The sequence below is a fragment of the Lithobates pipiens genome, unplaced genomic scaffold (assembly GCF_037356315.1).
Source record: "Lithobates pipiens isolate NorthernLeopardFrog02 unplaced genomic scaffold, aLitPip1_a1.2 Scaffold_13, whole genome shotgun sequence".
NCBI lineage: Eukaryota > Metazoa > Chordata > Amphibia > Anura > Ranidae > Lithobates > Lithobates pipiens.
This window is the reverse complement of record NW_027507718.1, coordinates 196827091-196842131: the sequence shown is the minus strand read 5'-3', so window position 1 is coordinate 196842131 and position 15041 is coordinate 196827091. Positions and strand designations below refer to the sequence as shown.

The following is a 15041-nucleotide window of genomic DNA, read 5'->3' as shown; positions in this document are numbered from 1 at the left end:
CTCTGCGGAGCAGACGTGGTAACAGTTTTGGCGGAGGAAAGGCATAGATCAGCTGGTACTGATCCCACGGAGCCACCAACGCATCTGGACACGAATCTTGGCACCTTGCGATTGAGATGGGAGGCCAGAAGATCCATGTTTGGTGTGCCCCATCGCAGGCACAGTAGCCTGAACACCTCCGGATGCAATGCCCATTCTCCTGGGTCCAGCATCTGGTGACTTAGATAGTCCGCCTACCAGCTCTCCACTCCGGGATGTAAATGGCCGATAGGGCCGGTACATGTCGCTCTGCCCACTGAAGGATGTGAGCGACCTCTCGTATGGCGGCCAAGCCGTGGCATTGTTTGACTGGATCCTGATCAGACGCCCTTGAAGTCTTATCGACAATGTGAAGAGGCATAATCTGATCGCTCGCAGCTCGAGCACATTGATCGACAACTTGGATTCCTCTACCGACCAGAGGCCCTGGGTCGACTGAACTCCCATTACTCCACCCCAGCTGGTTAGGCTGGCGTCTGTTGTGATCACCATCAAATGTAGAGGTAGGAACGACTTCCCAGACTGAAGTGCCGGGTACCTCAGCCACCAGAACAGGGAGTCTCTGACTAACTGGCTCACCTGAATCTGCCAATCCAGGGATAACGGAGATTTGTCATATTTTGTCAAGATCTCCTTCTGCAAGACTCTGGTGTGAAACTGGGCATACGGTACTGCCTCAAAGGAGGCCACCATGAGTCCCAGGACTCGCATGCAGAAGCGTAGTGATGACCACCTGCAATTCATCAGCAGTTTTACCGTGACTCTGAGAGTCTGCAGGTTGTCTGAAGGGAGAAACATTCTCGCTTCCATGGAGACCAGCAGTAAGCCTAGGTACTCCAAGTGCTGAGTCAGTACAATCACCGACTTTTTTAGGTTCAACAGCCAGCCAAATTCTTGCAGGGTCTGCATGGTGATCGCCACATCCTCCTCTAATTCTGAGGCGGAAGATGTTCTCAGGAGGAGAACGTCTAGGTAACCTACAATTGCAATCCCTCGTTGACGCAGCAACACCAAAACAGGAGCCAATACCTTGGTAAAGACTCAGGGGACTGATGCCAAACCAAAGGGGAGAGCCACAAACTGGTAGTGGGCTTCCCCAACTGCAAATTGCAGAAATTTCTGATGCCGATGGCATATGGGTATGTGCAGGTACGCATCCTGGATGTCCAAAGACGCCAGGGAGTCCCCTTGATGGAGTGCAGCGACTACTGAGCGAACTGATTCCATTCTGAAGCTCTGTACTTTTACAAAGTAATTAAGGGCTTTTAGGTCCAAGATTGGACGATCTCCTTCCTTTTTGGGGACTACAAACAGATTGGAGTAGAACCCCTGGAAACTTTCCGGCTCCGGAACAGGTACTATCAACCCGTGACTCAGGTCCCTTACTGCCCCCATTAGGGCCTCCTGGCGCGCCGGGAGTACGGGTATGCTGGAGGGGAAGAATCTGTTTTGCTGCCAAGAGAGGAACTCTATCTTGCAGCCGGAGGAAATCAGATCGCAGACCCATTGGTTGGACAGCCGAGAAGCCCACCAGGCTGCAAACTCCCGAAGGCGACCCCCCCACCCGAGTTGCGGGCGGGGGCAAGCCTTCATGCGGTAGCACTTTTGCTTGCAGGCTTGCGGCTCCAGGGACGTTTTTGTCCTTCAGAGGTCGTCCTGTCGGGCTGGGGACATTTAGCCAAAGCTCCAGGCATACGAAAAAGCCGCTTATGAGCGGAAAATGAGGGCCCTTGCCTACGGCGTGGCTTCTTAGCCTTCCTGGCCTGTGGAAGTAGTGTACTCTTACCACCTGTGGCATTTTTAATAATGTTATCCAACAAGGCTCCAAAGAGCCGCTCACCAAGGAAGGGTAAATCCGTCAGGTCTTTTTTTAGATGCCTGGTCAGCCGACCAGCATTTTAGACAAATCAAGCGCCTCAGCACCACTGCTGACACTGAAGCCCTGGATAACAGAGGGAGAGTATCCAGGGCCGTGTCACAAATGTACTTAAGGCCTTGCACTAACTGGTCTGCTAGTTCCACGTCCTTTCTCACTGTCCGATCGGTCCTGGTCAGCGTCATCTGAAATGACAGAGCAGGGCTCACCAGCCTCAGCAGGGCCCGAGTCTGCGTCAGATCTCTCCCCTGAGGACGGGGGGTTTTTACCACCTTTTCGCCCATGCACCGCCTCCATCTTGGCAACAAACTAATTAAGGACCGCAGACAAAGCGTCCAGAGGCACTGCACTGTCTGCAAGGCGAACCGGTTGCAATTGCCTGGATTTCGGGGGAAGAAACACCAGTTTCTGAAGCCATGCTGACCTTACCCTGTCTGTCACCTGTTGGGGACTTAGTACAGTGATGGTCCCACCCTCCTAACTACTGCAGGCTGAGGGACCCCTACCGCAGGACTCACCGCCCTGACTGAGTTCTGTGCCGTCCAGATAGGTGTGCCTCTGTCCTGTGTCAGCTCCCAGATGCATAAGAGTCATAAGAGTGAAAAACGTGTCCAGGCTTCAACAAAATGGCCGCCAAACGTCCAGTATAAAGGACATAATCACAGGGAAAATGGCCACCGGACTACAGTAAAAATGGAGATAGAGCATGCTGCTCCCTGGTCACACCAAAAACGGCAGCCGAACACTGTATGCAATGACAAACAGTGAAAAAACAGGCAGAGAAATGGCAGTAAGCAGTGCTACAGCGATCAGCAGACACAGCCTCCAGACACCTCAAGGGAGAGACCTCCAGGGCACAGCTACCCACCACAGACCCCCCCCAGCTCAGCAGCCCATGCAGCATCCCCCACAGGAAGGGGGGGAGGGAAGATAGGGACAGGTAGAGAAGAGAGAGAGGTGAGGGACCCCCGAATCGACCTCCCAGGCAATGCCCAGCTGCTCAGCCCCACCAAGGCAGGGAGAGCTGTACTTACCAGTCCTGAAGAGCTGGGAGATATTCCATTACAGACTCACTCTCCGATCAGTACGGGGTGGCTGCTGGCCCGGCACACTGTGACGCAGACATCAGTAGCCCGGTCATATGTGTGCCCCGGGGCATTACGCCCACCGGCCACCCCTGGAGCTGGGGGCATGTCGTGGCCGACCCAGCGCGGAGCTCTGGTCTGCACATGCTCGCTGGCCAGGCTGGGGAGACTACAAGGATAAGGGTAACCAGCCTGTCACCCAGCCGGCTGTTGATAGCAGATCACAGGATCTTTAATCTTGCGCAAAAAGCAAAACTTCTGCAGAAAAATCCATGGACCGATGGGCCAACAGGGTTCCTAGGCCCTTCTCCTTCACTAGGCAGTAAAAAAAACTGCAGCTGCAGTAGCAGGCTGGGGGGTTGTTGCCTAAGGGACCATCCCTTGGGTGGAACTAGAAACTTATAGTTTTGTTAAAACATATTAACATGTTCTGCCTAGTCCTCTCCTGAAGGTGGCGTAACAACCCGATGGTCTAAGAAAGGAGCTGTGTCAGTTAGTGAATGTAAGAGAAATTTATATCCTGCAGCCAGCAACAATAGATTCCCCACCAGCAACAACAGATCCCCCCTGTAACAATAGACCCCCCACCAGCAACAATAGACCCCCAAGCAGCCAGCATCAATAGACTGCTCAGCAACCAGCAGATGTAGATCAACATAAGACCCCCCTACAACAGTGGATCCCCCCAGAAACATAAGACCCTGCCAAAACATTAGACCCCTTAAAGCGGTAGTAAACCCGCTAATGTTTTTTTTTTTTTTACCACCTGCAAAGCAAAAGGCATAATGAGCTAGTATGCACCGCATACTAGCTCATTATGAAATACTTACCTTAGAACGAGGCCCCGACATCTGGCCCGATCCACGCCAAGGGAGCTGACATGCTCCCTCTGCGTTTCTTCCGGGTATCGCGGCTCCGGCGCTGTGAGTGGCTGGAGCCGCGATATCGTCACTCCCGCGCAAGCGCGCGGGAGATTTCATCCCGGCCGGTCGGCCACTGCCGGACTTTCAGCCGCGAATCCCCTTGTGCGCATGCGCCGCTGCAGTCAGCGGCGCATACCGAGGGGAATATCTGCTAAACCGTACAGGTTTAGGAGATATTTTTTTACCTACAGGTAAGCCTTATTATAGGCTTTCCTGTAGGTAAAAGTAAAAAAAAAAAAAAGAGTATACAACCACTTTAAGCAACACTACTTTCCCTGTAGTGAGCATCAGTAGACCCTTCAGCACATCCCAGTACACCTTGTCAGCACATACATTCAGTGCTGGAGGTGCCTGAACTGCATACCACTATGTTCCCGCTGAAAAGCCCTATATACAAGGGTGGAGAGAAAAGTTTTTAGCCTTGTATAGAAAGAGTTTATGAAGTGTCATTTCTCAGCATAATCGTCTTTCGAGCCTTTGTACTTAGTCCATCGATGTTCCAATGCCATAATGCCAGTTTTGTAGAAGGTTTCCTCAGCCAATGGCATATACATTTTCTCTTTTCTGCACATAAGAATCTTTAACTATATAGATACATGAGGCAGTACTGTTGCTGTAGACAAAAGAGAGTAGTGATCATGGTGGCATTGGCTGTATTTGTAGAAAAAGTGACAGCCACTACCAGTGTCTATGCCACTGAACATCTGAACAATGACAAACTACAGACAATTTAGTCAATATTACCAAAATTCTCTTTATTAATATAAATGTTTCATGGCACATATATTTTAGGTACAAATTATATGTATATATAAAAACAATAGGTAAGTTGGTATTCCTACATTTAAAGCACCATAACTGGGATACTGAGTCATCTCATAAAAAGACTCGTCTTGTGTACATAGTGAGTGAGAGGAGCTCAGTATTACCCTAGTGAGCGTTTCGCTTTGTGCACACTCACATCATTTTCCAGCATTTTTTATTCCTACAACACAATTGTCCAAAGCAACCTCCCCAGCATTTCAAGAAAGGCAAAATGACAACCATGCTATAAGATCTGGATTCAGTCTAAGCTAAAAACAAGAGGCAACATAATGCTTCAGGTTGTGTTTTTAGATTTTCTACATACAGTAAGGCATTCAAAAGATTGGAATTGCAATAAGTTAGACAATGTTACATGGCACAAAATACTGGCTCTAATGAATAACATAGAGTCTCGCTATGCTTTGCAGTTTATATAAAAAGAATTCAATGCTTGTTGCACCATAAATAAAATATTAAATATGAACCTAGAGGAACTTGGAACATCCAATTTTATTCATTGGTTGTATGTGACCTCCTACAATTTTAGTACATACTTATTTTCATCTTTGTTTTTTAGGCTTTTTTTTCAAATTTAGAGATTCTTTTACATAAATTTAAAAAGAACAAAATAATGCAGTAATGTTTCCCATACTGGGCAATTGGATATTCTTTATTTATTCATTCATTTGATACATTTGTTTTGACTACCGAGATTATATAATTATGTTTCCATGTCTAAATAAATATAGAAACTTACCAATCTGGAAGTTTTCATTTCTTTCTAAAAACCACATATTGCATAAAACATGTAGAAAAATAACCTGTCATGTATTCTTGACTAAAAAAATATTCAATATTTTTTTTTGTAGTGTAAAGCATAATATAATAGCAGGGAGCCTTTTTAATTAAAGTGAAGCCAAGTTGGTGCATGACATAACACGGGCTCTACAACTTAAAAAAAATGGTAGAGGGGCCCATTTTGCTCTGTAAATTCCAGTCCATATGCAGCAACTGCACTTTCACAAGTTTTCATTGGTGAATATCTACTTCTTACCAAAACAAAAATCTTAAAATGAAGATAGAAGGGTCATTTGTTACCACTAAATTCCAAGAGCATTTTTGCAAGCTGTATTTTCAGTAGTAGTTTTGTAAGATGTGCAACCTCCCTTCCATTGCCAAACAAAAAAGACCCTTTGTGCTCCCCCTATTCCAGTGTGTACCTACACCAATTAAATTTGCAGTCGTTTTTTTCCCTGTACATATATGTGCTCAATAGCATATAGACAGTGTAGCTTAACCAGCTCACTCATAACTAACCTATACAGTATGGAAGATTTTTTTGTTAGGTCCATAGACTTTCCACCATTTCTAGATGTTAGCTACACAACAGAGCAAAGCCAATTAGTACTGAGGTCTAATGATCAATTCTATTGAGCATTATGCGTTTTAATATGCTTAATAGAGCCTGAAGGGAGCTTTGTTCTCCACTGATCTATGCAGATTTGATTACTTGTCAGTGTTATTAAAAAAAAGATTTTTCGATGTAAAATAAAAGTTACAGTAGTAGACAGCAGTTTGAAGTCTCAATGCCTAAATGTAGACTAATAAATGTATTATATATTTCAAAAGTATGTAATTTTCTTATTTGAAATATTAATTATTAGTAATTTTAATTATTGATGTTGCTTCTGCAAACTCTTTTTAATTGTGTTTAGTCCAGTGTTTTAGAAACAAATAAGCCTATTTCCATAATATAAAAAAAACAATATTGCAGGTTTATAGGCAACCATTACAGTGGTGTTCTACCTCATAAAATAATACTTTGTGTATAATCTTCATTTCTCCTAGAATATCACAAATGTAGCCTATTTCATTCTGCAGGCTGATCCTTCCTGCTACCACCCTCTATCTATGCTCAGTAGTAAGCACAATAAAGGCCTTCAGACATAAGCTGAACTTATAAAATGAATTAATTATAGGCACAATGCTACAGAATATGTGTCTATACCACCATTAAAATGTATGCTTAGATAAAATAAAAAAAATGTAGTACATCTCTGTAATATGGGCACACGTTTACATTTTGTTTCTTTAAAAAATGCTGCATGTATAGAAAAACACCAGCTGATCTGCCAGAAATATCCAGTATCCCTGATGCACTTAAATCCCAAGCAGTGCTGCCTATGTTCTTCCCTTCTGCACTGCAAAACTCCTCCCTATTTTCTTATCTCCAAAACATCAGGAAAGGGGGTATTTTGTTGTCCAGCACAGGAAAGTTACCAACCCAGTACAGTAAGCTGGCAAATTGCTGGATTTCTGGCAGATCAATGGATATTTTTCTATATGTGCTGCATTTTCAAAGAGACAAAACATAACAGATATGAACGACACATGTTTTTTTATTTTGCCCAGATATACACCTAAAGTGTAACTAAACCTCTCATCCTTTAGAGCAAAGGAAAAGGCCATATTGGCCTCTGTTTGATCTGCAGTTGCCATGGTGTTGCACACGTGATCAGCTATGATATCAGCCATGTGATGGCTTAACAGTTCAGTTTAAAGCTAAACATAAGCGAACTAGTAACTATAACTTATCATTCACAATATGCCTTGAAAGTAACTGCTTTGGGAAACTGTTAAATTGGTGGGCTTTCACTTTCATAATAGATGTGTAAAATTTAAAACATACTGTAGGTTATAGTCTGTTAATTGAATGATATTTCTTGGAGAGTGCCCTCTTAACCCTAAAATAATAATCTACAGGAAATCTAATAAATTAAGGATATCAGTATGGATTCCCTATTAACCTTCATAAAAAAAGATGTGTTGATATTTTCAGAATTATATTATTGTATCACAAAAAAATGTAAAAATGGTATATGGGAAATATTTTCATCCTAGAGACGAAGACTTTGAAGGTATACAATAATGACATAACAAAAAACATAAAATAATGTGTTTAGTGGTTGGATCACTTGCTATAAAATGAATACAGTGCAGGTAAAGCTATTAAGTATAATACAATGACATGTGATTGACCTTTGGTGGCAGTGTTTTATATGTGCAGTGCATCACTAGGGAAAAAGGGACAAAAAAAATTGTCACATTTTTCCCAATATCTCACACACCCATGGGCGTAACGAGGTAGCTCAGTTGTGAGTCAAAGTACATACTGCACATCCATTCATCACTCTATTACTTTCCCTTTTCACTGATAGAAAAATACTGGTGTTCCGTTCTCTTGTTTAATTTGTATAAAAGAGCAGATATTTTGTATCAAAATATATTTTTGTGCTAGCCCATGGAACATCAAACTTCTGTCCCATCATGTAAGTTATTGTGAACTTTCACTTCAAAGTTCATCTGTTTGATCTTGACGCCTTTGACCTCATAGCTATCTTTACTTTCACTGAGAAGGTTGACGTTCCTTACAGTACAGTGCTGTCTGTTTAAGTTCTTTTCCACACGCTCAATATTTTTCCTTGAAGCATCCACTTTGGTGTTTAGTGGATATTCTTCTGTGGCATCCTTAGGTGGCTTCTTTTTCTTATTTTTTCTGCATTTCTGTACTATGAGGCACACAGACAAGAAAACAAGCATCAATAACATTATGGCTGCAAATGCACTTCCAATGGAAGCGCCTGTTTGTGATGCAGCTGTAGCCGCTGTTTCCACTTCTAAGCTCAAAGTTTTCATGTTTGTGCCATTTTTAACTTGATCTCCTTCATTGTCATAGATCAAAGAGTCATCTAGTGTTAGCTGCCCATTCTTGTCTACTAGATCCCTGCGTCCACGTCTCAGCTGATAGGTTAGAGATCTCTGCACTCTGGGTCCTGCCATTGTCTCTGGTCCAATAATGTAGATAACTTGAAGGTACCACTGATGCCCAGTTTCAACCTTTCAAAAAAAAAAGAAAAAATCTTCACTGAATAAACCATACATGACATAAAAATTATTTTTTTTTTTATTGCCTTGCATATAAGAGCACATACACAAAGGAGTGTATAGTGTTCTGTTTATGTCAAATTTCAGTGACTCTAAGGTGAAAAATATCATATTTTGGAGCTACTTAAAGGGCTACTTCAGGGAACACACTAAAACAGAGCCATGCAGAAGTCCCTAAAGCCTAAGTACAATGAAAATAGAAAACACAAAAATAAGCACAAGGGACACAACTTACAGTCAGAAGGACGTGTGCCTTGTGCTGATGCCTTTTCTAAGTGAAAACTTCCTAAAAGCTGTAGTATGGCTTCTATGAATTAGGAGCTGGGTGTAAAGGCCTGTCACAGCTCCCACCGTTCTATTACCCCCACTGTACCTGAAAATTACTGACCGTAAGTTATGTCCATTGTGCTGATTTTGTGTGTTCACTAACTGCAGTAAACAGGTTACTTCAGTTGTGCCCTTTTAATTACCATAAATCTTTGTGTTTGCACAGTTTCCAACAACTTCTTTAAATTAAGACACACTGGTGGCAACTGTAAATATGATAAATGGCTAACAATACTTCAGTGTACCCTAGATGCCAAAGCACACTATTAGAGATCTGGGAAAGATTTTCCATTAGACTTCACTATTGGTCAGTGAACCCATCAGAGTTTTGGGTCTATAGTGATGCATTGGAGGCAGAGGTTTTAGGTGTGGCTAGCTATAATTTTGGAGCTACACAGTCCCTAGCATTTTGTTTCCAGGGTGCCCTGACCTTTAAGATACCCTGAAGCAACCCTAGCTGCCTTCTTTGCAAATGTATTTAGAATCACTACAGGTGTATATAAACTGTTGGCGCTATATAAATCCTGTATAATAATAATAATAATATTTAAATCAATATTAAAAAAAGTAGATTTTATTTTGTGAATGTGTCAACATAATGAAAATAGGTGCAGTCTGCTACTATTATGTTGCTATCAAACTACATTGTGGGTCTGGTACATTACATGTTGAATGACCTAACTATATTCATATTTTTAATGCAGAATTTTGCTATGAATTAATGCATACGTACCACAGCACTATTTATAGGTACATTTAAACAAAGGTTAATTTAAGTGTGCTGCTATGAATGAACTTGCATTGCTAAGCTCTGTGTTTTCTGAATAAAGTCAGTTTATCTTATTTTGAAGTTGATTGAAAAATGTGTAAATATACTAGTAGCAATAATAACAACAATAACACACCTTATACAGGGCATCAACTTTCATAGTAAACCCATCCACTCCTGGGATACCGCCCATAGCATGAAAATCCAGTTGATCTGAAGCAAACCCAGCTTCAAATGGAACATCGTGGAAGTATTTATCAGTAACTTCTGGCTGGTTTCGATCCTGCAGAAATTAGAGTAAATAGCAAACAAGTTGTTTATTAAAATCTATTGTTTAATAAACTTTGTATAAGAAATAAGCAAACGTACAAGCACAAAGGAAATGTGCAATATTACATAAACAACAGAAAACAAGCCAATCCATAACACTGCCCCCTACTACATCACTAACCTAGTCCCAAATTTCCAACCAAGCCGGTCTCTTCAGTCCTTCCAAGCCCTCTTGCTCTCTAGCTCCCTTGTCACCTCCTCCCATGTTTGCCTCCAGGATTTATCCAGAGCTTCTCCCATCCTTTGGAACTCCCTACCCCAATCTGTCCGACTGTCCCCTAATCTATTAAAAGAAGCCTATCCTGCTTCTAACTAATACACTTTTTACTTTCTCCATCAGCTCATCCCCCACAGCTATTACCTTTTCTATCAATTGACCCTTCTTTTTAGATTGTAAGCTCTAATGAGCAGGGCCCTCTGATTCCTCTTGCACCAAATTGTAATGTAACTGTAATGTCTGCCTTAATTTTTTTAAGCGATGCGCAAACTGTTGGAGCTATATAAATCCTGTATAATAATAATCTACAGCACTTTAGTAACAGGTGAAAAATACAAATTCTATTCACAAACCAAAGTGGATTGTAACATATCTCAAATACAGAAACCAGACATACGCCCTATAGCTTCATAGGAACAAACACATGACCATATTGGCTGATGTGTTTCTGATACGTTTTTGGGGACCGACCCCCTTCTTCAAAGCAAAGAATGGTTATCTACCAACCTCCACTACCTTAAATATAAGGTTATGCATAAGACCTCCCACCTCCCCCTGAGTGTGTTGGGGGAAAGAAGGTCAGAGTGTAACACCACCCCTAGTGATTCAAAGTGGTATACTAACGGTGGTACACAACATACGATGTTGCCATGTGTAAAATTTACTGATTGGGCTGAATCGTATAGTATAGCATGCATACCATTTTAATATGAACTGTGTCATTAAATGATTGATGCTAATTTATTTGATGTTGTCATTGGAAATGAATTACATGCTAACAGCAGTTTAATTTATCACTTGCTGCCCGCTCACAGTCAAAAGACAGAGGGACAGTGCGGCTCTCATTCTGGGCGGATGTCATTTGATGGTGGCCCATTCAAACACGGCATGTGCATGATTGAAAACACAGCCCGCCACTGTCGGTGGCGGCGTGTGACCAAGACACAGCACGTCATGCCTTCTGACTCAGGATCAACAAGTATTACCCCTTTCACTGGACAGCCAGGTGTGCAGGCCAAAACTCCAAATTTCTTGAAAATGTATTGTTTTTATTTATTTTTTTGCCCGATACTTTGCTGCAATTTATCGTGGACCAGACCAATCTATATTCCCAGCAGTATATTGCAAAAGAGAGATATTAGAGTATCCCCGTGCTACCATAAACAAAGCTACTAAATAAACTAAAATAAGTTGCAGCAAACCACTGACAGAGGTGCAAACTCCACCAAGATAAATAAATATAAAAATCAATAAATGGTGTTGCTCTATCAAACATAAATATTAAATAAAGTGCCTAGTGCATAAATATAAAGTGAATCCCATGTATTTTATAGAGAACTAATTACAGAGGTGTAAATCCCACTACGATAAATTTTAAAATAAATTTAGATAATAGATAAATAAATATAGCAATCCCTCAAAAAAGAAACAATAACAAATATTCAAAGTGCCTGAATATACACAATATAAACTGTATAAAACTTGCGTATTAAAAATCTGTAGATCAAATATTACAAATAGCAGCCTCCAAATGTGCAATAATAAAGTGCAAAAAAATCAGGAAACAAATCCAATCAAGTGCATTTAGAACAAGTGAAATAAAACAAAATCGATGAGTAAAAAACGTGAATCACACAGTGCAAACAAGCAAATAGAGTCCATAAATAGGATGGAATTTGGTGACATTCACTGACTTATTCTTGTACCTCTCCAGTGAAATACGGGTGGATTAATATTACTGTGCCTCTCCAGTGTTCACAGCACATCAGGTGAAATGGTCCCTTACCTTACTGCTGTAAGGTAAACAGCAAATTTGCAGAGATCCAGAGGCTGTATCGCTTTCCTGGCAGATTGAACTGACACCCCACATGACTGGCGCTAATCACTCGCTATTTACATGAAGATCTGTTGGGACCGCACGGATCATCACCACCTTACCGCTTCGCCCCAGTTAGGTTCTAGTCTCTCCTGGATGGAAGTCCTTACTGGTAGGGATGGTCGATCTGTTCGCCCGGCGGTCGTTTTGCGGCGAATTGTGCGGATTCACGATTTTCCCGCCCGGCGGACATATGTGTTTACAGTGTGAAAGAACTTTGACCCATGAAGACACATCCATCATGAGGTACAGGACAGCCAATTGAGACATTTCAGCACATGGACAATTGGACATTCCCCCTACCTTATAAATAGACCTGATCTGGCGGCCATTTTACATTCTGTCTTATTTCAGTGTAGGGACAGGACGCTGTGTGGAGCAGGGAGAGACTGTAGTGACACAAATCGCTAGCTATTAGGTCCACAAAAGTCCTTTTAAGGACTGGTATGGTATAGGTGTAGTACAGTATATAGGGTTGAGTGCACTGCTGTGCTGGTGATTGCAGAAGCCTGTCTTTTGTCAGTGCAGGGAGGGACAGGACGCTGTGTGCAGCAGGGACAGTCAGTTTAATCACTAGCTATTACTATTAGGTCCACAAAGGTCCTTTTAAGGACTGGTATAGGTGTACAGTATATTGGGTTGTACACATATAATATACTTTCTTCCAAATATAGAAAGAATATTATACTTGACTGCTGCCCTATTCTGCAGCAGTCCTTTATCAGTGTAGGGACTGAGGTATAGTCTGCAAATCACTAGCTACTTGGTCCACAAAGGTCCTTGTAAGGGCTGGTATAGGTGTACAATATATAGGGTTGTGGTGCACTGCTGCAGATTGCTGCCCTATTCTGCAGCAGTCCTTTATCAGTGTAGGGACTGAGGTACAGTCTGCAAATCATTAGCTACTTGGTCCACAAAGGTCCTTGTAAGGACTGGTATAGGTGTACAATATATAGGGTTGTGGTGCACTGCTGCAGATTACTGCCCTATTCTGCAGCAGTCCTTTATCAGTGTAGGGACTGAGGTACAGTCTGCAAATCACTAGCTACTTGGTCCACAAAGGTGCTTGTAAGGACCGGTATAGATGTACTATTTGGAGGGTTTTGGTGCACTGCTGCAGATTGCTGCCCTATTCTGCAGCAGTCCTTTATCAGTGTAGGGACTGAGGTACAGTCTGCAAATCACTAGCTACTTGGTCCACAAAGGTCCTTGTAAGGACCGGTATAGGTGTACTATTTGGAGGGTTGTGGTGCACTGCTACAGATTGCTGCCCTATTCTGCAGCAGTCCTTTATCAGTGTAGGGACTGAGGTACAGTCTGCAAATCACTAGCTACTTGGTCCACAAAGGTCCTTGTAAGGACTGGTATAGGTGTACAATATATAGGGTTGTGGTGCACTGCTGCAGATTACTGTCCTATTCTGCAGCAGTCCTTTATCAGTTTAGGGACTGAGGTACAGTCTGCAAATCATTAGCTACTTGGTCCACAAAGGTCCTTGTAAGGACTGGTATAGGTGTACAATATATAGGGTTGTGGTGCACTGCTGCAGATTGCTGCCCTATTCGGCAGCAGTCCTTTATCAGTGTAGGGACTGAGGTACAGTCTGCAAATCACTAGCTACTTGGTCCACAAAGGTCCTTGTAAGGACTGGTATAGGTGTACTATTTGGAGGGTTGTGGTGCACTGCTGAAGATTGCTGCCCTATTCTGCAGCAGTCCTTTATCAGTGTAGGGACTAAGGTACAGTCTGAAAATCACTAGCTACTTGGTCCACAAAGGTCCTTGTAAGGACTGGTATAGGTGTACTATTTGGAGGGTTGTGGTGCACTGCTACAGATTGCTGCTCTATTCTGCAGCAGTCCTTTATCAGTGTAGGGACTGAGGTACAGTCTGAAAATCACTAGCTACTTGGTCCACAAAGGTCCTTGTAAGGACTGGTATAGGTGTACAATATATAGGATTGTGGTGCACTGCTGCAGATTACTGCCCTATTCTGCAGCAGTCCTTTATCAGTGTAGGGACTAAGGTACAGTCTGCAAATCACTAGCTACTTGGTCCACAAAGGTCCTTGTAAGGACCGGTATAGGTGTACTATTTGGAGGGTTTTGGTGCACTGCTGCAGATTGCTGCCCTATTCTGCAGCAGTCCTTTATCAGTGTAGGGACTGAGGTAGAGTCTGCAAATCACTAGCTACTTGGTCCACAAAGGTCCTTGTAAGGACTGGTATAGGTGTACTATTTGGAGGGTTGTGGTGCACTGCTGCAGATTGCTGCTCTATTCTGCAGCAGTCCTTTATCAGTGTAGGGACTGAGGTACAGTCTGCAAATCACTAGCTACTTGGTCCCCAAAGGTCCTTGTAAGGACTGGTATAGGTGTTGGTGCTGGTGTCAGTGCTCTATATCACGGTGCTGGTGTCAGTGCTCTATATCACGGTGCTGGTGTCAGTGCACTCTATCACGGTGCTGGTGTCAGTGCACTCTATCACGGTGCTGGTGTCAGTGCTCTATATCACGGTGCTGGTGTCAGTGCTCTATATCACGGTGCTGGTGTCAATGCACTCTATCACGGTGCTGGTGTCAGTGCACTCTATCACGGTGCTGGTGTCAGTGCTCTATATCACGGTGCTGGTGATCATCTCCTGCACCCTCGTCATAGCCTACCCTGACCTTTCCTCTCCTCCATTGCCTTGATGCGCTCCTAAGTCCAGATTTGTCAAACTTTCACATATAAAAAAAGAATGCTTGTAGTTGTCGATCCCAGATTCACTTCATACATGTGTTATGTCAGTGGCCATGTGGTGGGACTATGTGTGCACAGCTAGTAATTATTTTGTGGCTGGAAATATGACCTG

At 42.8% G+C, this 15041-nt stretch overlaps 1 protein-coding gene across 1 annotated transcript in view; it reads right to left on the bottom strand.

The window, feature by feature from the left end:
* Positions 1-4652: 4652 nt before the first annotated feature.
* Positions 4653-15041, bottom strand: part of FRAS1 (Fraser extracellular matrix complex subunit 1) — a 708831-nt gene continuing 698442 nt past the window's right edge. The window contains exons 73-74 of the mRNA XM_077476089.1: positions 9905-10051; positions 4653-8624 (exon numbers count right to left, since the gene is read on the bottom strand). Of these exons, the coding sequence (XP_077332215.1) occupies positions 8037-8624; positions 9905-10051 (735 nt within the window). The 3' untranslated portion in view covers positions 4653-8036. The remainder of the gene's footprint in view (positions 8625-9904; positions 10052-15041) is intronic.